This window comes from Apodemus sylvaticus, chromosome 19, assembly GCF_947179515.1.
Source record: "Apodemus sylvaticus chromosome 19, mApoSyl1.1, whole genome shotgun sequence".
NCBI lineage: Eukaryota > Metazoa > Chordata > Mammalia > Rodentia > Muridae > Apodemus > Apodemus sylvaticus.
In genome coordinates, this window is record NC_067490.1 from 27,016,293 (window position 1) to 27,040,228 (window position 23,936).

Sequence of the window (23,936 nt, forward strand, 5' to 3'; positions counted from 1 at the left end):
TTGTATCCAGAGCTGATGATGCCTTCCTAGCCTTGATCAAGGCAGCAGGCTGGGTACCATACTAGCCTAGCCACAAAACCTGGTAAAAGATCTGGGTTCTTCTAGTCATCTGCCCAGCCCCAGATGTACTCTGAGAAAGGTCACATGTATACACACAGACAGACAGACAGACAGACACACACACACACACACACACACACACACACATGCACGTGCACTCTACTCTTTCTCCCTCTCAGTCTAGAGGACCCTGGCCCTGCAGGGATGCCATGGAGTTGTGTTCTGTCCCTGTGTGGCCTGGATGGTGGCCTTGTCTCCTATTAATAGAACAAATAATATAGCCTCTAGGGTTGTTCTGTAAATGATCTGATGTCCTGTGCATGCCTGCGGCTCTTCCCCTGGCTCTCAGTGACTCTTTGCAGCTGGCTTGGGTGGAGACAGCAAGGGTCCCAAAGATGGACCCGCTTAACTCCCCGCCCCCCACCCACTAGCTGATAGATTAACGGGGCGTGGGGAGGACAAGGCTCCCACCTGTGAAAAGTCAGGCAAAAACCAGAGTCTGAGCTGACATGGTGATATATATGCACCTGTGATCCAGTGGTTGGGAGACTGATGCAGGAGGATTGGGAGTTGCAAACAACACTGAGCTACAAAAACAAAGCAAGAAAACAAGAAACAGAGGGGGAGAGCGGGGGATATTCTGCCTTGGGGGTTTGGAAATAGACTGGAGCTCTGTGCCCTGCAGGGGGGTGGGGGGGGATGAGCAGCACGGAGACTCCCAACGAGCCAGAAGTCCCCAGGGAAGCATATCAGTGAGGCTTTCCCAAGGAGCTAGATGGCTTGGTGGCTGTCTCACTCAGGGGCAGGTGGGTTCAGAGGAGGATGGGGGGGGGGTCTCTGCTGGAATCTCCCCTGCTGGGTTGTCAAGAGAGCCTTTCTGGAAGAGGCAGAGCATTCTGTGGGAGCCTGGCACCCCTTCTGCACTGACACACACACAGTCCATCAGGAACCACTAGGTGAGTGATGGGTAATCAGCTGAGGAGCAAAGCCATGTGGACACTTGAATAAATGTGGGTCATCCTGTCAGAACCAGCACCGGGTTGACACCACCCTCTCTCCCTCTTGGGCCTTGGAGCCATAGCACTATCCAAGGTGGCATGGAACTGAGTTAGGCCCACAGGGGAGCCTTGAGCATTCAGCGGCTTGCCTCCGCCCAAGGTCCAAGGCATCGCTGTTCCCTTACCCATCCCCCATCTGACCAGGGACCTGCCTGGTCATGCCTCTGCTACTCCAAGAGCACTGGTGGCGCCAGCAAGGTCTGGGCTGAGCCTTTGCTTAGATTCCAGCATAAACCCAGTGTGAGCGTCATCAGCCTTGACCATCCACCAGCCGTCTGCTCGGACCAGGCAGGTTGTCCAGAGAGCCGGTTTGTTGGACAGTAATTGAGCTCTGGCATTTGGCAGAGGTTCCAGGAGACGGTCAGAGCAGTTAAGGGACATTCCTGTCCCAAAGCTATAAAGTCACAGAGATGACGGGGAGGGAGCGCTAAAGAGGAAACACCCCAGACATTGGGAATGCGATCTGGAGTTGGCCATGGCCACACAGGAGCTGAATGAGCTGGCGACACTCTCTGAGAAGAGTTCTCAGTCAGTGTGTGAACCCGAGGTGTAAGGTATCAACAGTTCTGGCTCACGTCCTTCTCACTGAGGGCTCCACGTAGGCTGTGGGTATCGCAATGGATGTCCGGTGGCCTTGCCCTGTGTCATCCTAGGGACTCTCTGTCTTCTACCTGGCATTTACCCTCAAGCCACGCCCATGCTGACTCAGGAACTTGAGTGTGGGCTTTTCCCATCTTTGAGCCTTGAGTCCTGGTCAGGGCATGAGCAGTGAGTGGCTTTATTCCCATACTAGAAGCTTCCATACATCACACACAGCTGGTTCGGGGACAGCCGCCCCTCTCAACTAGCTGTACCTGGGATGCAGGGCGAAGGACGGCTCCCCGTGACTTGGAGGTCTCAATGTGTGTGCTGACCCATCTCTCAAGCCTTAACAGTGAAAGGATGGGGAACTTCAGTGTATGACTAGCCACCCCGGCTGTCTTCTCTCCCTGGGAGTAATCCAAGCCCCAGCACCCCTGGCTCTAGTTCTCAGCTCCTGGGGTGGGGTCGTCCTGAGACCTCCCTCCATCCTGCCTCCAAGGAGCTGAAGAAGTCTGGGCACTCCCCTTCCCGCTGCACCCCTAGGGGAGACAGCCTTGCCTCTAGCCCAGCGGTGCTTAGCCAAGCAGGAATGGTCTCCTGGGAGGCTACATGGCCAGGAGGAAGGCTTTGTAGACAGAGCCAGGAGGAGTCCCAGAACAGACAGCTGGAAGCTGGTGAGAGGCACGGAGGAGGGGCACCTTTGCCTGTTCCCCTTGAGCTGGCACTTTTTTCCCCCTCTGGGTGTTAAAGTCAGCTCTTCCTCCCTTTTCTCCTATTCCTGACTACCTGCTAAATAATTTACATTTGGGGGCCTAAAGGGCTTCAATTAGCCTTTAATTTACATTAGTAATTTATGCATTAGGCAGAATGGACACGCGGTTCATGTAACAGCCCCCAGTAGACCCATGGAGATCCGATGAGCTCCGTGGTCCCACGGATCTCAGCATTTTTCTCTGCAGCCCAAGGTCTTTGTTTTAAAAGGGGCTCCCTTGCATGCATATTGACCAGAGCCGGAGCCGGAGCCGGTGGCTCTCTGCTCACCAGGGCTCAGGGACGCTGTCTGTAATCACAACGAATGCAGGCTCACACTCATCGCAGGTAGACATACAGAGACGAGGGTAACAGTCCTCCCTGGCCTATGTATACCTCCTCAGAAAGCCGTAAATGCTCACCCCATCAGATATACCACCTGCGCGCATGCTCCTGTGCGACACTCCTCAGTATTCCTGCAGATGATCAGTACACACATTTGTCCTCCGCACCTGTTGTCCCAACCTTACCACTTCGGATGGGGACCACAGGTATTCATTCATTCACACAAGGCATTCTGTGGCCAGGAATGCGGTCCCTCCTTGTGTGCCTCCTTGTGGGCACCTGACCCTAAGACCTTGAATATAGGCCGTGGCTGCATGCTGCCAGCTTCCTTGTTTGGCATGGGCTGTCACTGCATGTGAACGCCACCTAGGTTTCTTGGGCATGCTGCCAGCCTGGGCCTTGGCACAGCCCAGGCTCTTGCCCTGACATAACAGTACTGTCAAGGGGACCACATTTGGGATGGCTGGTTCTTGGCTGCCTCCAGAATCCTGGCCCAGCTTCCCCTGCTATATCTTGGGCCCTTGGCTTTCCAGGCTTGAGGACAATGGCGACAGAGAGTGATGACCTCCCACGAGCTTGTTTGACTGAGGTGTCTCCCTTGTTCCATACTCCCTGGGCAAGGCCCTCGCATCTGGAGCTGTCGCCCTGAAGTTGCTTCCCAGCGGTTTCCTCTGTTCTCGGAAGAGCCTCTGGCAGGATCTGTGGCTGCTTCTGCCTCTCTCACAGCCAACAAGGAGAGTGAAGGCCCATAGCCAGGTTGTGGAGCGGGTGGTCCACAGTACAGAGAGAGGACTTGGGAAGAATCTGGCTATGGATCCCAGCGCACATGCTCCTGCTGCTTAGACAGAATGCAGAAGCATTCTGAGTTCCAACCTAGCTTGGTACAGAGTGGTGTGGCTACAGGTGTCCGTTTCCCTATCCTCTAGGGTGTCTGTGGTGGTGCCAGACACCCGCCCCCAACTCCAGGTGTGGAAGCCCAGAGTTGACTCTGTTGAGTTTGAACCATCAGCTTGCGAAAGGCCTCTTAGCATACCGGAGCCTCACAGCCCCTGTTCTTCAGGATGTCCTTAGTGGGGCAGTACCAGCCAGGCAGACATGAGAGTCCTCTGCCTTTCCCCGCCAACCTTCAGGAATGCCCCTGTTCATCTGGACCCAAACAGTATCTCCTTCTTTGGCTGCATGCTCTAGGCCTTCTGGGAGGTCTCAACCATTGTCCCCACCCCCCAAAAAGCCTCCATTCCTGAGTAGGACATCTGAGTGGTTCCTGGAGTCCTATCCTAGTTCCTGTCCCTGACCCCAGCCTCCCTGGATTCAAGCAGCCTGTGCCTTCAACCCAAGGATGCATAAAAGTGACCTAAAAGGCTCATGCCAGAAAACCTGAGGCTGGTCTGTTGCGTGTTGCCTGGTGTATTGGGCTGAGAGCTCTAGAGCCAGATATGAAACTGTTTGCCGAGGTCAGCATCGCTTAGTGATGTCTGCTTTGGGGTGGGGACACAGTAATATTAGCCGTCATAGAGCCAGGAGCAAATTACAGTGTCTTGTTACATCTCCATAGTGGTTCCTACAGGGTTATCCCCTGGCTGCTTATAAAGTAGAGAACTTCTACCTTTTCATCTCAAAAACCCTCACATGGAACCCATGTGACACTGCTTATGGTGGGTAGCAGTGACTGCCAGCCTCACACCAGGAGGCAGGTCCCCGGGCACACCTGCTGGGCATTGTTAGAGTACGGTTAGCCTCTGAGAGTGAGGGACTGTCTGGATCACGTGGATCCATCGAGGAAGACCATCTTAATTGTGGATGGGACCATTCCCGGGCCAAGGAGACCCGTGGGTGATATAAAACCCGAGAGGGTGAGCTAAGCACTAGCGTCTTATTCGTTACCTGCTTCTGGTTGTGTGTAGGTGTGGCAGGATGGAGTGGGGTTGGCGTGGGAAGGGGACCTCAGAGGAGGTCTGAGTGTAAAGCAGCCTTCTTTAGTATCCTGCTCGGCTCTGGGTTTTTTGTTTGTTTGTTTGTTTGTTTTTGTTGTTGTTGTTTGTTTTGTTTTGTTTTGGTTTGGTTTGGTTTTGGTTTTTTGAGACAGGGTTTCTCTGTATAGCCCTGGCTGTCCTGGAACTCATTCTATAGACCAGGCTGGCCTCGAACTCAGAAAGCCTCTGCCTCCCAGAGTGCTGGGATTACAGGCGTGCATCACTACTGCCAAGCTATCGGCTCTGTTCCTATTTCTGAGACAGAGTCTTATACATCCCAAGCCGATCTCGAAATTCTCGTCTTCCTGCCTCTGCCCCTCCCTAGTGCTGGGATGCCGGGTCTGTACCACCCCTAGGTTATGAGATACTGGGGATCGAATCCAGGACTGGATGTATGCAAGGCAAGCTAGCTACAGCCCTGTGTTCCTTGGCTGCCTAGCCTGTGCTCCCCGCTTCTGGCGCCCACTCAGCTCGCCGCAGACTCCTTGGGACAGCCCAAAGCCTGCCTGCCTCACCCCACCTGGAGTACAGGAAGCACCAATGCTGTTGGCAAGGCTCTCCTGCCCCTTTCGCCAAAAGCTGGCCACAGCTGCACTAGCTGCCCTATACTGGTGCATAGGTCCCAGCGCGAAGCTGGTACAGTGTCCACCACCTCCTCCAGAGTCTGATGCTCTGCCCTTCCTCCGACACCCGTGCCCAAGAGATTCTGATGCAAGGAGCCGCAAGAGCGACTCCCCAGGAATGAAGCCGTCTTTCCACTCCTCCCCTTGCATTGCCCAGGAAGTACTTGCAACAGGCCCAAGGACTCTGTGGTACAGACTGGTGTCACCGTTCTCCATCTTTGTCTTAGACTAAACCGAGATGGCCGTGGGCGTGTGTGTGTGTGTGTGTGTGTGTGTGTGTGTGTGTGTACATGTGTGCATGTGCTGTGTCCAACCGGTTCCAGGACAACCCGGGGCCTCACCTCCTACTCCCAGGAGCCCTACCAAGCTCCCTGGCACCTGGCTGAAAGCATTTCCAGGGTGCCAGAGTGACTGTTTTCCCCAGAGGCTGCCTAGGGGGCGGAACGCTGGAACAGCTGGGTAGATCAGGAGTGTGGGTGGGTGCTTCCTTGGGTGTCCCCACAGCCTGGGTGGGGAATACGGTGGCAGAAGCCAGGAAGTTAGCCATGCTGTCTCACCAGCAAGTTTTCAGTGTCTCCCAGGAAGTTTTCAGGAAGCACCTGTCCAAAGTAGGGATTATAGTAGGGACCCACTCCTGTCCACCCAGCTGTCAGTCTGTCCGTTCGTCTGTCTACTGTCATTCAGAGCTGCTGTAGGTCCACACTTCCTGGCAATGCAGTCCTCTCGTTCACTACATAGGGAGACTGATGCTGAGAGAGGACAGTGATTTGCTCAAGGTCGCACAGTCAGTTAATCATATCTCTGGGACTGGGCTCCAAAGTGTGAGTCTTGGTTCAGTGCTCTCTCCACTGTAGCAGGTGGCTATGCAAATTGATGTAAATGTTATGCAAATTAGAAGGACTTCTTACTAACCAGCGCCCTGGGGAGTAGGGTGTCCAAGTGGAACTGCTAGAGAAGTGGGGTGGGGAGATGTCCTCTTTCACAGATTATCAGATCTCACAAGGTCTGGGAAGTCGAAGGTCCCAACAGTCTGTGGATCCAGGAGGACAACTAGGTAACATGTCCAGCTGCTGCTGCTGCTGCTGGGATTATAGGGTCAACAATGCCAGGAAATAGCCAAAGGAAGCCTCTGGGATGGGCCCTGGAGCCTCCTCAGTGGCGTGGGCCCAGCTTGGGGAGACTTTTCTCACGGAGTCCTCAGACTCCCGCGTCCCATTAAATGAGCTGACCTGAATGAAGGGGAGATTTATTTCCTGGCTTTGGAGTGAGCTCGGTTCCTCGCCCCTCACTTTCCTCCTCACCAGAGAACAATCAGGGTCCCCAGAGGTACTTTTCCTGTGGGAACAGGTGCAGCCCCTGAGCTCGGCCCCCAGGCTGCCCAGAGTGCCATTCACTGGGGAAGCTTACATCCCAGCATCCCTGGGTCCTTCGAAACAACTCCAGGCTCTGCTGCCCTCACAAGGATCTGGGAGTCCAGGAAGAGCTTTATTTGCTTGTTTGTTTACATTGTCCAGATAAGTGCAGCGCATTCCCTCCCCCTACCCCCCCCCGCCCCCCAGAAAAAAATTCTGAGAAACACTCACTCACTCACTCACTCGTAATCCCACCCAGACCTGACTCCTCCTTGCCCGCTAGTACATTTCCTCTCAGGCACATGCCCGGGTTTGTTTTATGGTTTAATCATGTACTTAGTATCTCTCTGATCTCTCTGTAACATCCCCCGGGGACTGCCCTTGAATAATTGGGCAGACTTCTTTCTTAGCTTCGTCCTGTCTTAGGCCTTCCTTACTCTGCCAGAGGGGCATTTCACTCTGGTAAGTAAACACGGTGGCGAACATCTTTGTGATCACAGCTAGCAGAGTCCCTCCCGAGAGTTTCTCAGAGAGTTTCTCAGAAGTGGGGCTGCAGGTGGAAAGTCGTGCCCTGTGTCGTTTGCCCTGTCGGGTTGCTTTGTGGATTTGGGGTAAGAGTCACCTCCTAGCTTCACATTTTCGGTAGTCCCAGAGGGTGGGTAGCGAAGTGGCGGAATCTTCCATCCATCACCGTGCCTCTCCAATTCAGGGAGGCACTTGGGGGGCTCCTCTCACTTGCAGAACCCCTAGAAGCACCAGCTTCACAGAGCAGGCCACTCCTCATGGCTAATTAGCGCCATCCATCCAGTCAGATCTGGACCAAGCGGAAGCCCTTTAAAGCAATTTGCTCTTTTAATATCACCCTTGTGATCTCCTTTAATTTCCTCAACCAAACTTTGTTCATGGAGGGAGCCAGAGGCTCTGCTGCCTCACCCAGCTAAGCTAGCAGGCTGAGTCTCACCCTTTCCAACGCAATCAACTTCCAGATGATCTACTGAGATCTCCTTCACTCCTGGCACCCTGCACCCCAAAACAAAAGCGCTAAGCATCGCATGCCACAAAGGGGGAGGTGTGGTGTGGAAGAGGTAGCTGTGAACAGGGACAAGGCACCCACACTTCCTGGGTCGCATTCTTTCCGAGGGCCCCTGAGGCAGAGGTAGATTTTTCCTCTATGAGCTTGCTGTAAAATCATCCTCAAGGCTGAATGACTTGATCTCTTCCCAACCTTGGCCCTTCCCTCTGGATAACCAGGTGTCACTGTGAAGAAAGTTGAACTGTTATGGTCATAAAGGCTTACTCAGAAGGGACTCGGTGAATCCTGTGTGCCTGCCTGCCTGCCGCACCTGCACAGTTGCTGGTGCCTCACGGAGCCACATGCCACCCAGCCCCTGCACCTTCAAGAAGGCAGGCGCTGCGGAGCCAGCAGCCTTGGCGGTGGTGAGGGGAGAGACTAGAGATTTATGGCCACCTTCTCCTCCCCACTGTGCCCCGCCTGTAACTGGTGTATTTCCTGCCTAATGGAAGCTCACACAGAGGGAAATAACTCTGCCAGGAATGGATCTAGTGACAGGGGCAGCCCCCACAGGTAAAGAGCGAAACGGGAGCCTGGGGGACGCAGACGGAGGCCTGAGCCCAGCCCAGAAAGCTTGGAGAGAGAGCAGATCTAAGCATCTCATCCTTTATGGACATTAATGGGAGGGAAAGCAAGGCTGGAAGAGGGTCAGGACTTCTCCAAAGTCGCATACACATTTCTGACTTCTGAGCTGAATGCGCACACACACCCACACACCTCTCTGCTGAGTTGTAGGAGCGCGGTCCAGCCAGCATGGAGTGAGGGAGCAGAGAAGATAAACTTGAAGAAGCCATGAGGACATGGGACAGCTGTGCAGGGAATGTCAGGGAGGGTCAAGGGTGACAAGGACCGCGGGGGGTGGGGGGTGGGGGGTGGGGGTGGGGTTGGAAATGGCCAGTATCCGGGATTGTTGAGGAGGACAGTGGGCCCACTTTGGGTCCCTCGTTAGCTGGAGCATCCTGTGGTTTCTCTGTCAGGCGCTGAGGAGCAAGCAGGAAGGGACTGGACCCCAGGTATCAATCACCACGTGCCTTTCGACTGAGATGGGAACTTGAAGCCTGATTCCCACCCGGGTATCCCATAGCTCCGTGTGTCTTGCCACTCACGTCTGCCCGCCCCACCCCCACCCGCTAAATAGAATAATTATATTACCTCATGGGAGAGGTGGGAGGCTGGGTTGAGCTTTCTAAGCCTACGGGAATGAATGCTGTCGTAGTTCAGATTCTTAGGTCCTGCTGTGTTCTCAGCCTCCTCCCCTGAAGGCCTCAGAGCCAGTCACCTAGGTGGCCAGGGCTCACACGCTAGAGCCCACTGAGAAGCGGCCAGCACACGGGGCCACTTGCCTAGGCTCTGGCGTCCCTTCTCCTTGGCATCCCAGTGCTGGGCCGAGAGCTCCTCCTCCTCATGCATGCCAGGTGCTCCTGGGAGGTGTGTGTGTGTGGGTTTGGGAAGGTGTTGTTTCTGGCCGGGGGCCCAACAACCACCTGGGACCTCACGACAACATGTGCCTGTTTCAAGGCTGAGAGGTGACTGTGGCCAGGTGTGCAGAGAACGCTGCCAAGTCACCTGGTCGCAGCGGTTCCCACAAACACTGAGTGCGTGCTCTGTATGTGTGCCTTGCTGATGGTCGCGTGGAGGTGTGCCCACTCCGCAGCCAGGAAAGTAAAGGCCAGAGACCTAGAGTGCCCGTCCAGCTAGTCATACCTTGTGTGAGTTGGTTTATCCTTAATCTCTCTGTCTAGGGACTTACAGGGGAGGAATAAGTCTCAGAGAGGCAAAGTCACTCACATAAAATCTCAGTTTTTGAATCTGAGTTCCTGTCCTGTAGGTTGGGTTCCTTTTTACTAAAGGCAAGGCCCCCTCAGTGTCTGGGTGAGGTAGGTACCCCTAGCTCTGGGTACCAGGCCCCCACTTCTTGGTAAGACTGGAGGCACCCACACTAATTGCTTTGTGCTTGTCTCTGCCCATCTGTGGCCACACTGAGATGTGGAAGGCAGATCAGGTCAAAACCTGGTGCCCCTCCCCCACCCCGGTCTTATTCTTAAGGGTCAAGACTACAGCTGCCCCTCAACCTACTCTTCTACCCCACCCCACCCCACCCCAAGGCAGCATGGCATCTTCTCCAGCAGCTGAAATACTTTCCCTGGAACCTCTCCTCCTGACACCTCGGTCTCAGGACAAGCCACCGAACTTAGAAGCACTGCCTATCTTGAGGAGGGAAGTCTGGAGTGGGGAAGGCTTTGCCAGAAGAAGTCAGACAGCATGGGGGGTCTCCCAGGTAATCGTCCCAGATTCCTATTTGGAAGAGGCAGAAGGAGCCAAGGGTGGATCCGTGCAGGGAGCCCTTACCTTATTCCCTCCCTCCCCCAGTCACCATGGTTCTCAGGCATTCGTGGCTGTTTCTTTTGGGTTTGGTTCCCAGTCCTGCAGAGAGATCATCCTTGTGATGGATAAAGGTCTTCCTGTCAGAAAACCAAGCCTTCAAAGGCACTCTTCCTCCCCTGCGCCCCTAAGGGCGCCCTATCTAAGGAGGGGGGATCAGGCCTCAAGGTGCAGGCCTGGGGGGGGGGGGGTCTGCAGACCAGCTAGCACTTGAGTTCTGCAGGCCGAGCCAGGATGGAGGTGGCTATCGTGGGCAGAGCCGGAGGCGAATCAGTGAAGTAAAGTAGATAATTAGAAAAATGACAGTGACTAATCTCAGGCTTGGACAGCCCTTTACAATCTATAAAGCACTTCTGCATTTATAAGACTGAGGTGTTTACTTATCCAAGGCTGTGGACGAGACGGAGGAGCCTGAAAGGCTCAGCGCCATAGCCAGCTAGTTAAAAGTCTGTGGGGCAGACTTGTGCTCCAGTGCCCTGCCCTGCCCTGCCCTGCCCTGCCCTGCCCTGGCCTGGTTACTGTCATACCAGGACTATGTTTGCCTTAGCAGTGGGAGTCTCAGTGTGACTCGCATTTTATAGAGGAGGAAGTAGGTGGCTGGGGTAAGGTGGAGGGTGGAGCACGGGTCGCTCATTTGAGACAGACAGCAGGGCAGGCAGTTGTTCTTGAGGTGAAAGCCATTGTCTGTTGGGGACTACACCTGAGACCCAGGGTTTGAGCTGAAACCTCCGTGAAACAAGGCAGTGGCAGAATGAGACTTTTGCCATTGTCTCTGCTGGTGGGGACAAGCAGGAGCAGGGCTCAGTGGCCCGGCACAGGGATTTCGGTGCCTTTGCCTCTGCCTGTCACGAGGGGCATCTGGGCCTGCACTAGCCTCGTTGGTGATGTTCTTACCTCTAAGAGCCAGAGCTCTGCACCGGAAACACATCTTAGAATCCAGTGCTCTGTGCCAGAGGCCACAGTCTGAGGAAGCATGAAGGTGCCGTGGCCTCTGCCCAACCACACCGAGGAGGTGGAAGATGCCTGAGGTCAGAGAGTAGGCTGGGCCTTGACTATAGAGGTCTCGGATTGCACAGGGTGTGGCCCATAGTCCGGGTGGCTAGCTGCTCTGTTCCCTAATTAGTGTCCTTCTGAAAAATGCCCTCCGGTCCTGGCTCCGCAAAGCAGATGAGGGAGTTAGGTCCCCTAGTCTCAGGGGCTCCTGGTTTTCTTCCATGCAGTGCCCAGAGGCCCAGGACCTAAGCTGTGAAAGAGAGGCCGGGGCTGACGGAACTGTGTCCTTCTGGTCCCATCCCACAGGAACCTAGAGCAACTCTTACACACACACCCTTGACGCTGCTGTCAACAGCCAGGATTGGAGGCACCATTGAGAGGCTCTGAGGGTTCCAGGCAGAGTGGGTGAGAGAGGAAGGACCTTAGAGACTCCACCATCGCGGGTTACCTGTGGCCCGAGTGGATGGTGGTTGTTGGAGCCTGGTGTTGGCCTGGGAGTGGAGCCCGGGAGGAGGCTGTGGGAGGGAGAGGGCCTTGGGGGCCGAGTGCAGAGATGGCCGCTGCCACATGGGATGGCTCTCCAGAGAAGATGCTGCTTCCTTGCAAAAGCTGCCTTTGGGTCCGTGCATTAGAATGGCCCCTGGTTTGCACTGGGGTTCAACAGGAGCCTCATATGCACAAGGTTGGGGAGGCAGGCTGACCGAGCATGGACACTGGTCACAAAGGAAGGCCAGGTCACCCAATTCCAGGTGGTGGTCCCTGGGTGGAGGGAGGGTGGGTAAGGACCAGTTAAATCAGGGATCGTGGAATCTCTTCTTCACTGTACTCTGTGCTAAGAAGGGCATGGATGTGCCGCTATTGATTAGTGATGTCTGTCATGCCTGGAGGGCATGCCAGACAGTCATGAACTACCCCCTGGAAGAACTTTTTCCCACCTACACTAACATCCTAAGGCCAACAAAGCTCAGGATGGTGTAGACAAGACCCTTGCTGTGCTGGCTGGCTCTATATCCCTGGATTCTGCATACCTGCCAAAACATGAGTCTGAGATTCTAATCTCTGGACCCCATCCTGCTGATCAAACCCAGTGTCTGGTCTTGAGCATGCTAAACAAGGCACCCTGCCACCTAGCAACACCCTGGCCCAGGTTTTTCATCTCTTAAAGGAAGAGGGAGAGTCCAGTGGGCTTCCCACGTACCAACTTGCAAACTGTACGGCTCTCAGGCTTGGCTGAGCCCTGCCTGTGCCTTGCCCTGTACCACTGACATCAGGGACACAGGCTAGGCTGGAGTCTAGGATCTCTGCCCTTACTGGCTATGTGATTGAGGCGTCTAAGCCCTGACCCTTAGTTAAGTAAATAGGTGTGCTATGTCGTCTTGAGGCTGTTGTCTAAGGCCTGTGACCCTGGGCCTAGTTGAGGAGAGGCACAAGGACGCCTCCGTTGGTGTCCTTCTGTGTCTGACCTCTACCTCAGATGGGAATGTTGGCGTGGGTGGGGCAGGGGTGAGGCAGGAACATAATTTCAAAGCAGTACAGGCCCGGACTCTCAGCGTTCAACTCTCCCGAGACCGCAGTCCTTAGCCCGAGCTGGCTTCTCCACAGTTCCTCCCTTTAACCAGCCCCATAAAAAGGGAGCAGGCGGGCGGGAGTCCCGCTGCAGACTTTGTAATGTGGCTTGGAGGCCGCCCCTGCGCCTTCCAACCAGGCTGTAATTACGGCTGGCACCAGACACCCCCTCATTACCAGGGCCTGCAAGAAGCGCTCTAATTACAGCGTGCTGGCCGGCTGGAGGGGCTTCAGGGGCAGGCCACAGAAATGGCCTGTCTCTACAGGGAGGTCCCCCACCCCAGAGCTGGCTGAGGGGTGGGGGCTGTCCTTGGCCTTGGGCAAGGCTCCCTTAAGCTCCTTATTCCTCTTGTCTGTGGGAAGGTGAGGCCTCCAGAGGAGTGTCCAGGGACTTCAGTACTTTATGCAAGAAGCACTTCTTAAGCATTTACAGTATATACAAACATCTGGGGACATGGCTCAGTCGATAGAGTGCTTGCCCTGGCCTGCATGAAGACCTGGGTTCAATCCCCAGCACTGCATAAAGAGGTGTAGCAATGTGGGCTGATAATCCTAGCACTCAAGAGGAAGAGGCAGACTGTTTAGAAATTCCAGGTCATCCTTGGCTACATAGTGAATCTCAAGGCTTCTTGAGACCCTGCCTTAAAAAAATGAAAGATACCTACCATATCCCAGCCTAACCCAGAGGCACAGCCATAGACAAAGTAGACCCTTCATGGTATCGGACTTAAAAACGAGCGCCTGGTGAGGCCATGCTGCTTGCGATGGATGTGAAGATGTCCCTGTGCCAAGCCTCAAGAGCTTCAGTCAGTCTCCCAGGACCCGGTGGTTTCAGCTGGCACAGCGGGGTCTCTGGGCCCCTGTCCCAGGGTCTTGAGATTACTCTGCACCCACACACATGGCTTACGGCAGTACGTGTCGAGCGCCCTGTTGTAGAGTGTCTGTCCCCTGGGCTCTGGAGGGGCCTGATGCTAACAAGGAGGCATACCTGAGCTTTAGGAGGCGGCGTGGGTAGTAAAGAGGCAAGCCAGAGAAGAACAGGACCCCACTGGTGGTGGTACAGGGGTTACAGGCAGAGTGGGGCCTTTAAGGAGGGGGGCACTATTAGGTCAGGCTGAGGAAGGAGCCAGGAGTCACCAGGTAAAGGGCAGCGGAGTGGAAAGGCAGCAGACACACCCCAGTGGAAGTGATAGAATTTCTGCACACTGCTCACACAGCATTGGCCTAGGTGTGTATATATAGATGGATGCCCAGTCCAGGGTCAGCTCTGCCGCAGTGCTCTGTGACCTCAGGCCGCTCGCACCCTCTCCGAAGACTGCGACGAGGCATTAGTCCCTCACGCTGCCCTGACCCTGAAGACTGGAAGGAGTTGGCTGGTCTCTCCCCTCTCCCCCCCCCCCAATGCCACCTCTCTCGGGAATCCTAACAAGGGGACCTTGAAGCGGTGGAGACCGAGAGCGGCCAGAGAGCTGGGGCTGAGAGCTCAAGGCTGACCATTCTCTGAGCTTTAAGAGCCACCCGGAAGCAGGCACAAAGGGAATTGTCCTGAGCTCCAGGCAGTCCTCTTAGCTCCCAGCTGGAGAGGAAAAGCAAGGCCTTTTTGTCCAGGGCCAGGGCCTAGACAGTGGCCGGTGACGGTGACGTGCCTGGGAAAAAGGCTGTAGACCTCAGCTAAAATTAGCCACCCACAAAACCTCTACATCAAGGGCAACTCAACAACTACGACGCATTCTATTGTTTTGAACTTTGGATCCCAGGGGACTTGGGGAAGTTGGTGGCTGTCCCTCTCCTGGATGATAGGAGCCACTCTTGAACCTCAGAAATGTCCAGTAAGGGGACCAGAGAAGGAATGTGTCGGGCTAGCCCAGGCCACGGCCTCCCGTCCCCGTCTTTGAGACATTTCTCCCTTCCCCAGTGACACTGACTGTGCCCTGGGCTTAATGAGGGGCAGGTGTTGAACTGGAGGAAGTTAAGGACATTTTGCAACACACACGGCTCTCTGTTCCTTCCAGGGGAAGCAGCCCAAGGCACATGCTTGCTCTTTTCTGGTGGCACATCCGCTGCCCCAGGGCTGGACACCTGGCTTTGAACTCTGCCATCTAGTGTGACTTTCTTTGGTTGAGATCCTGTATATGACTTAGACGCTCGTGAAGACCATAATAGAGATACGGAGAGCTTCTAGACCGGAACCTCCTGGTTTTACCCGGTTCCGCTCTGAGTGCTGTCTCCTCTGTCCTCACTGGATATTCCAGAGTGTGGCATCTGTTTAACAAGAAGAGGAGGCGTTTTCCTAGGGAGGACAGGGACCAGAGCTGGCACCGGGTAGCTGTGTCTTTCCTTGGGTTCCTTGTGAAAAGTCCCCTACCTGCCAGCTGACCATTGATGCGAGTCAGTCCGACACCATACCGAAGAACTTAAGAGAGCACGTGGAGGAGGGACTCAGGTGAGGTGCCGACGCTCCTCTGTGGACTTAGGCAAGTAACCGAACCTTCCCAGGTCCATTTCCCACCTCCAAGGACTGTTGACCGGGGACTGTGGTTGTGTGGCCTGGGAAGTCATGAATTCCACCCAGCACCAGTGGTGGTGTTAGCCACCGAAGCCCTCCCTCCCCCAACCCCAGTACCAACTTTGTGGGTAGTGTCCGGTGACTTTCTGATCCCCCTTGGGGGGGTTTATACAGGGCCAAGCAGGGAGTCATGACCTAAGGCCCCTGTTACCCATTTGCAGGGAAGGGTCAGAGGAAGCTCTCTACAAGACTAGTCTAGTATCCACAGCCGTAACTGGAACTCTCACCACTCAGCCAACCGTCCCCAGTGCCTCTGGGGGGGGGGGGGGTCCCAGCAGGTCTCTGCCCCAGCATGTTTCTGGTGGCTCCTCCAAGACCCTGGGGAGTTGGTTGTCCTCTTCTGTGTTTTCTCCCCATGGGGAGGCTCTTGGGGTTCCATCTCTGCCCAGCCTGTGGTTGTAGCTCCCTGGGCACCCAGAGCTTCCTCCGCTCCTCCACCCAGTCCTGCTGTCCCCAAGTACCACAATGTCCCCCTAATGATTTCACTCTCTGGCCCCCAACTGCCTCAGAGGTCGGTGGGTACAGTGCCACCACGCCCACTCTATAGATAAACAAACTGAGGTCTCAGGAGGTAAGGCAGCTTGATAGCCCAGAGTCATCCAGTGGGTTTGTAGCTGATCAGGGATTGGTCAAGTACTTTCCTTCCTTATTCCTCCCAAGAACTCCGTGGCTAGGAACTACCCAAGAGTCTGTTGTGTCTTCGGTTTATGCCCTAGGGCCATCAGTGATGGGGCCAGCTCCCCTGAAGTGACAGTGGGTCCTGTGACCGGGAGTGCATGTCATGCAGCTCCTGGGACCGCCTGTGTCATCCCCCTCTGCCCTCTCACCCGCCACCTGCAGCTCACTTGGAAAACCAGGTGAGCAGGCCCAGCCCTGAGCCAAGGAGGCCGGGTGATTACATCAGCAGGCACAAACAGGCAGGCGGAACAGGGACCTGTGTCCCACGGGGCCGGCAGCAGCTCCATCTGCCCCACGGAGTCTGTTTCATTCCCTTCTTCCAGCTTGCGTCAGCCTTTCACAGCTCTGTGTCATCACAGAGCAGGCCAGGGAGAGGCTGCAAGTCTGCCCTGGGACCCTGGGAACCCGAAGCTGTCTGTCAAGCTCAAGTTGGGCATGATTGCGTGCCTGAGATCCCAGCACTCAGGAGGCAGGAGGATTGCTACAAGTTCAAAGCCAGCCTGGGCTCTGTAACAATACCCCTGTCTCAAAAAGACAAATGCTGTTAGCTTTCTCCCTGGCACCGTTTTGAGGCCCACCTACCTTTCTTCTAAAGGCAGTGAGAGAAATCGGCAGTCGGCAGAGCAGCCCAGCTGAGAAAAGGGTTTTAGACTTCCGAATTTAAGAAGCCCGTCATCTTGAACTTGGCAGAGCAAATTAAAATGTTCCCATGTCCCAGATGGGAAAATCAAGGCCCCGTGAGAAGTGGGCTGTCTGAGGAGGATGAGGATGAGGAGGAAGTAGAGGAGAAGATGCCTGTGCATGTATGAAATTCTCTAGTAATAAAGTATTTAGGCTAGGTGTGGCAGTGCACATCTTTAATCCCAGCATTGTGGAGGAAGAGGCAGACAGATCTCGGTGAGTTCAAAGCCGGTCTCTTCTTTTTTGCTTGTTTGTTTTGTTTTTTGTTTTTCAAGACAGGGTTTCTCTGTGTAGCCCTGGCTATCCTGGAACTCACTCTATAGACCAGGCTGGCCTATAAGTCCCAAATGCTGGGATTAAAGGTGTGCGCCACCACTGCCCCGCCCAAAGCCAGCCTCTTAAACAGAGAAGTCCTGTCTTGAAAAACAAAGACAAATTTAAAAACACCAAAACAAAACAAAAACATCCCAAACAAACAACAAAATGAAAAAAAAAAATCAAGCCATCAAAAGCTATGGGGAAACAGATTGGTTTTTATTTTCATAGTTATTTTTCCCAAACCCATTCTTAATGTCAAGGGTATGATTATCCTTATAATTGGAACAGACCAAAAAAATTTTTTTTAATTTTTTTTTATTAAAAGCAAATGTAAGATTTTAACTTACTTGCTTATATGCTGCCAGAGATTGAACCCGGGACCTATGGGGTTGAACCCTGGGGGTCTAGTGCCCGCTGACTCTACAGGTCATGTGCGATGTGATCTAAGATCAAAACACACCCTCTCTGGTTTCTGTTTCAGAAGACAGGTCTCAGGAGCTCTGAGGATCCAGGTTCCCAGTGGATTCCTGTGGTCTAGGCTCTCTCCTGTACCCCAAGTGCTACCCTGATTCCAAGGAAGCTGGCTAGTGCAGCCTGAGACAGCCTATCTCCCTAGCGGGCCCAGCTCCACAGACAGGGCCCTGGCCTTCATGGAGTTTGCTCTGTAGAGGCCTAGTTAGCTTTAGGGCCTGTAGGCCAGGGCTACACGGTGAAGTTGAGAGGGTTTGGTGTGGGACGCTTGGTCAGGGATGCCCTGAGCTTACAGCATTGGAGCTGAGAAGGCTTCCAAAGAGTCGGGGACCTGGGGAAGGGTTCTAAAGAGAGAGGTCAGTCAGGGAGAGTATCCCAGGGGCTGGAGATGGCCTGCACGGCTCTAGAGCAGGAGCCGTGGATATCTAAAGCAGGGTTAGGGAAGCTGTTGGAGGGTCAGTGGAGGACTCTCAAGACAGCCCCAGGCTGGGAGCAGGGTGGGTCCAGGGGTCAAAGAAAATGCCTCAAATCTGATAGGGAAGGGCCTGCAGGCTGAGAGGTGATCAGAAGGAGCAGGGGTGCCATGTGTTCTGAAGTATCTAGGGTTGTCCACGAAGCGTCAGAGTTGGCTGTGGGGTGACAGAAGAGAGGAACAGGGCTGGGCGGTGGTGGCACACGCCTGTAATCCCAGTGCTCTGGGAGGCAGAGGCAAGCAGATTTCTGAGTTCGAGGATAGCCAGGGCTACACAGAGAAACTCTGTCTCGAAAAAATCAAATCCAAAAAAGAAAAAAAAAAAGAGGAGGGGGGGGAGCAGGGGAAGGAGGAGGAGGAGGAACAGGAACACACTTCCCACCCCGTCCACTGTAGCAGAAGAACATTTCACCCTGTCTACAGGAGCAGCTGAGTGTTTAGTGGATTCTGAAATTGGAAGTCACCAAATTAGAAAAAAAAGGGGGGGTGGGGTGGGGGTGGGAGGCTGGTGTCCCCTGCAGAGGGGTGTCGGGAGGGATGTCGGGATGGCAGCATTATCGTAGCACCCGAGGGTGGAGCCTCTGTCCCAGCCAGGAAACGATTCTGATGTCTAGGGAGATGGTAGTGGGTGATTTTGGTAGGGTGTGTGTGTGTGATCCTGCGGGTATTATTTAGCTGAAGTGCCCACACACAGGTCTGGAACATAAGAGGGTCAGGCCAAGGGGAAGGGGCCCACATGCTGGGCCTGATTCTTGCCTCCTAGGTGACAGGCACAGCTATTCTCAGAGGTCCCCAGGATCGATGGGGATGGATGCTCTTGGGTGTATCCTTTGACTTCCGGGCCTCAGTGTCTAGCCCTGTAAAATGGAGCAGTAACTCCATTGCTGCTTGTTGCTTGGCTGGTGTGTATCCACAAAGGCTTTCAAATGCTGTGAGCGAGATCGAAGGTCATTTTCTGGTGGGAGAGGGGGATGAGAGGAAGCAGAAGACCGTTCCTCAAGTTAACTATAGAGGTGTCCATGCCAGGGAGCCCGGGATTCAGGGGAAGGATTCAGAGGGAGGTAGACAGCAGGGCTTCCCCAAGGGCCTCTTGGCCCAGTGACCCAGGGACTGTGTGTCCTCATGACACACAGCCTGACTCTAGCCTGATGTCTGGGCCTTGGAGGGATACCTACCTCATAGGAGCATCTGGACCCGCCTTAGGTTGCAAGTTCCGGCTCTCTTGGCTCTCTTGGCAAGGCCACGTCCTGTGGCCATCACAGGAAATGACATCATGGGCACGGGTGGGTCTGTGGAGGCTGTGGGAACAGGGCTGGGTGAGAGGCCTTCTTTGTCAAGAGCAGCTTGGTGTCCTCCAAGCTGGCCAGCCCCCATTTGTCATCAGTCACACGGGCATTGTAACAGCCTCTGAGGGGGAGCGCAGTCTGAACCCCACAGGAGGCAGGGCCAGATGGAGGCAGGGTTTTGTGTCCAAGGAGGGGCCCAGCCTTGTGGGGTTTGTGTTTTTAAAACATAATAATACGTTGGCTCGCCTACTCCGGCTCTGCCAACTCCCCACCGAGCATAGTGGCCTGCCGTGAATGGGAGAGATTTTCCATGCAGTGGGAGACAGGGCTGGGAGAATTAGCGGGTGTCCAGAGGCTGGGGAGCCACTGTGATTACTGATGATAAATGTGCCCAGCGTAGGACAGCTCCCTGCACACTTCCCTCACCCCCTCCTGGCCTCCCTGGCCGGTGCCAGCCAGCCCTGGACATTTATATTTTTAAAATATATTTACATTTATATTATATATAAATTTATATTTATATTTATATTTTTAAACATATTTACATTTATATTATATCTGGGTATTTATATTCCGATGTGGGACCCTGGGCACGTCCCTGCCACCGCTGGGCATCTTTCTGAACCGTCAGCCCTGAACCTGCCCACTCCTGAACCATCGGCCCTGAACCTGCCCACTCCTGCTCAGCCTGGTCAAAGGTCACCTCAGGGAAAGCAAAGCTATTCTCTTCATAAAGTGACAAGAGTCAGGGCTGGGGCAGGAGGATCAGATCTGAGTGTTGTTTTCTGCGTTGATTTCTGTGGCTGCCGCTGCTGACCGGGCCCACACGTGCGCACCCCGGGCGCTGGGCCGCGGGCCGCGGTGGAACCTTGAACCGCAATGAGACACGCTAGACCAGATAGCTCCACGTGGGCTTTATTTAAGAATGGGAAGGAGTAGCCTGCGGGAAGGGAAGGGGGAAGAGAAAGAAAGAGAGAGAGGAAAGGAGCGCTGCTCAGTTATATACCGGCGGTGACGTAATTACAGGTAAAGGTGGGCTATGGAATTCTGGGTAAATGGCAGCCGTTGCCTAGGCAACAGACCTATACATTGCTTTGCATGGTGTCACAAGCTTTGCAGGCCTCAGGCCTCGGGTACCTACACTGAGGGCAGCCTGATCTACAGAGTGAGACCCTTTTAAAGGAAGGAAAGAGAATAGTGACTTCTGGGAAACTGGTCCCTTTTTGGTCCTCTGCCTCCTGGCTATTCTAGTGCCTCTCGCTCTGGCACCTTTGGAGCCAGCGTCTTCACTGCTGGCCCAGCTCAGGCCCCGGGGAGAAGCCTGTGGACTGACAATCTTTCCATCCCCACTGCCCTCCAGAACAGTCGCTGAGACTGCTAAGGAGCCTCGGAGCTCCAAGGCACAGTGCCCGCACAGCCCGCCTGTGCCCGCACAGCCCACCTGTGCCCGCACAGCCCACCTGTGCCCGCACAGCCCGCCTGTGCCCGCACCTGCCTGCGTCCCTAGTCAAGAGAACAGGGAACTTGTCTCTAGGAGGACAGCAGGGTGGTGGACTCAAACCTGGCCTCAGAATGAATGAATGAATGAATGAATGAATGAATGAACCAAAAAGGGTAAGAAACTGGGGGCTGAGACCCAGGAAGCTTTGTGACCTCCAAGGTCAGTGTCCTGACTGGAATGGCCAGCCAGCGGCATCTGTGAGTCGTTGTTGGTCTGTCGAAGCAGCCAAGGCGAGAAGGGTCCTCCCAGGGTCCGTGGAAGTGAGTGTGTGTGTGTGTGTGTGTGCGTGCATGAGTGCATTAGAAGTTATGATCCATAGGTCCACATATGAGAAATATGAAATACCACTTTCTCTGAGCCTGGGCTCCCACACTTAGCATAATTTTCACGGCCACCCCTTTCTCTGCAAAATCTTATTTTTGTGGATGAGTAAAATTCCACTGTGTGTGTGTACCACATTTTCATTATCCATCCATTGACAGGCATTTATGCTGATTTGATTCAGTTTCCTTGCTCTTGTGAGGAGAGCGGTGGTGCACGTGGTTGTGTGATTACACCAGGTATTTTCCAAGTGATGACTCAGCTTTTAGGAATAAATACATACTGAGTTCCTTGACATAATAATAATAATAATATAATAATAATAACAACAACAACAATAACAACAATAAATTCTTTGTGGCCTTGTGATATCATTAAAACTGATGGATCTACTAACAATTGTGACTGTGTTGATGGTGATCATGAGATGTACCTAGCGTCTAGGAAGTATCCTCCAAGCAGGGCCCCCAGGAACCCTGAGTACTTCATCTTTTTGGCTGGTGACAGAGGACCTGGTAGAGGTGACCACACCTGCTGCACCTCTTTGGCGGCGGGCCACAACCTGAATGTTGTTTCTTGGGTTCAAACCTTAGCTCTGCTATATGATCTTGAGCAACTTGATCGGCCTCTCTGAACCTCAATTTCTCTTCTATAAAATGAGGACAACGGGCAGGGCAGTGGTGGCAGCACCAGAAGGCAGAGTCAGGTGGATCTCTGAGTTCTAGTCCAGCCTAGTCTATAGAGTGAATCCAGGACAACCAGGGCTACCCAGAGAAACCATGTATTGAAATCAAACCAGCAAGCGAATGAATGAATAAATGTGGACACCAAAACACACCCAGAGGGTTGTTGCAAAAACTTGATAACTCAACTGTTGCCAAATGCTCAATAGCTCACTGCTTGGGTGAGCATTTGCTTGGGTGAGCATTTGGTAAGACTTCACTGGGGCAATGGGTACTTACTTATCCAGTGGCAGGCCCCACCCCAGACCACCATGTGATCTTCAGAGCAGCCTAACAGGAGACTGCTGCTCCCCTCCAGTCTTCCTCAGCAACAAGAGAGCAGGATACCCATAAGACACACTCCTGGTTCACATAGAAGGTGCTAGAAGAAATGGGTTTACATCCCCCCCCCCCGCCCCGCCCCTCTAAAGCCAGTATCTTTTGCCCCAGTCTTAGGAGAGTCTCCTGGTGCACAGAGAGAAAAAAACAGATACATTTTGTCTATTCTGGTCTTGGACAACTGTGTATCCCCTGTCCGTCTGCCTACAGGGGTGTTCCTTAGGGCCACACCAGGCCTTGTGACCTGAAGGACAAGTTCATGATCCCTATTTAGGCTTCCAGAGACCTCTCTAAGCACTTGGCTGGTGGGAGGGGCCGTGATCACACACACACAAACACATACACACACACACACACACACACACACACACTCACCACCAGATTCCATTTTCCCAGTAGTGAACACGGAGCACGAGCCCCCCCACTGCTTGTCCCTGATTGTTCTGCATTTGTGATACAAAGCCAATTTTCCTAAGTGGCCTGCTTTCCTCCCTTCCTGTTTTTCTCACCTCCCAAGGTGCGGTTCTTTCCAGGGACTCTGGCTTTTCCACTGGGCCTTGAGGGGGAGGAGGTGGCCACTAGCTTAGCCTAGTTGTGTGGTCCAAAGGTTCTCCTCTGTTCTGCTAAGGGTGTGGGCCTGAGAAGGGTGTCTGAGCCCTGGGCTTGGCATTACCACCATCAGCACACACACACACACACACACACCACACACACACACACACACACACACACACACACACACGGATGCCTCTGTGTCTCCAGTGGGGCTGCACAGGACCGTGGTGACTTTGAGGCAGAGCTGGCCTGGTTTATGCTTTAGACTCGTCCTGTAGTATATTGAAGCTTCGAAGTGGGAGATGGCTGAAGCCAATCAGAGCCAGAGTGGGAGACATGGGCAGATCTTGGGGGTGTCCTGGCCTCTGAACCACTAACATCCCAGGGCTGGCCGGCCGGGACAGGAAGACTGCAGGCTCTGGAGACCTTGCGTGGGCTGCAGTGCAGGTCCCCCAGGATGAGGTGAGCGGGATGTGGTGTTGATTGCACGCTCTGCCTCCACAGGCGTTGACTCTGCCGGCCAGGTGCTCCCGGACTCCTTCCCATCAGCACCCGCGGAGCAGCTGCCCTACTTCCTGTTGGAGCCACAGGACGCTTACATCGTAAAGAACAAGCCAGTGGAACTGGGCTGCCGAGCCTTCCCCGCCACGCAGATCTACTTCAAGTGTAATGGCGAGTGGGTCAGCCAGAACGACCACGTCACCCAGGAGAGCCTGGATGAGGCCACAGGTGAGGCCAGCCCCACCTGGGCTCCTCGGAGGTGCAAAGGAGCCATGATGTCCCCGGGGTCCCCTCCGGGTCCCCAGGTATTGGCTACAAGCCCCAGCAGGGGCTCCCCACCCTCCCACACAGATGGCCAGTCTTGAGGTTGTGCACCAGACAAGACGACCAGCCGTATCTTTCCATAGCTTTCTGTTAGGGAAAAATGGTACTGTTTTCCGGTTACATTCTTGGCCTGTTTCCTTGCCAGAAGTTGTTCTTGGTATAAAGGAAAGATTCACACGTGTTAAGTGGCTCTTGTCAATACAGTTGGGACCTGGAGTGTTTCAGACTTTTTTTGGACTATGAATTTCCTTAAGATTCTGAATCAGAGAGTTTCCGCCCCCCCACCCCCCCATAAAAAAGACAAAACAAACCCACAACATTCAGAATGCTCCAAAACCTGCAATTTCTGCAGCATTCTGTCAACGATTAAGTTTTGGTTTGGGGCTGGGAACTTGTGATTTATGGGGTTGTGATCTCAGCCTTCTCTGGAGGCTGAGGCAGGAGG

At 54.1% G+C, this 23,936-nt stretch overlaps 1 protein-coding gene across 2 annotated transcripts in view; it reads left to right on the plus strand.

Moving 5' to 3' along the window:
* The window catches only part of Unc5b (unc-5 netrin receptor B), a 67,665-nt gene that overhangs the window by 24,610 nt on the left and 19,119 nt on the right, over positions 1 to 23,936 (plus strand). For both annotated transcript variants that reach the window (XM_052163669.1, XM_052163670.1), the window contains exon 2: positions 23,171 to 23,395. In XM_052163669.1, coding sequence (XP_052019629.1) covers positions 23,171 to 23,395 — 225 coding nt within the window. The remainder of the gene's footprint in view (positions 1 to 23,170; positions 23,396 to 23,936) is intronic.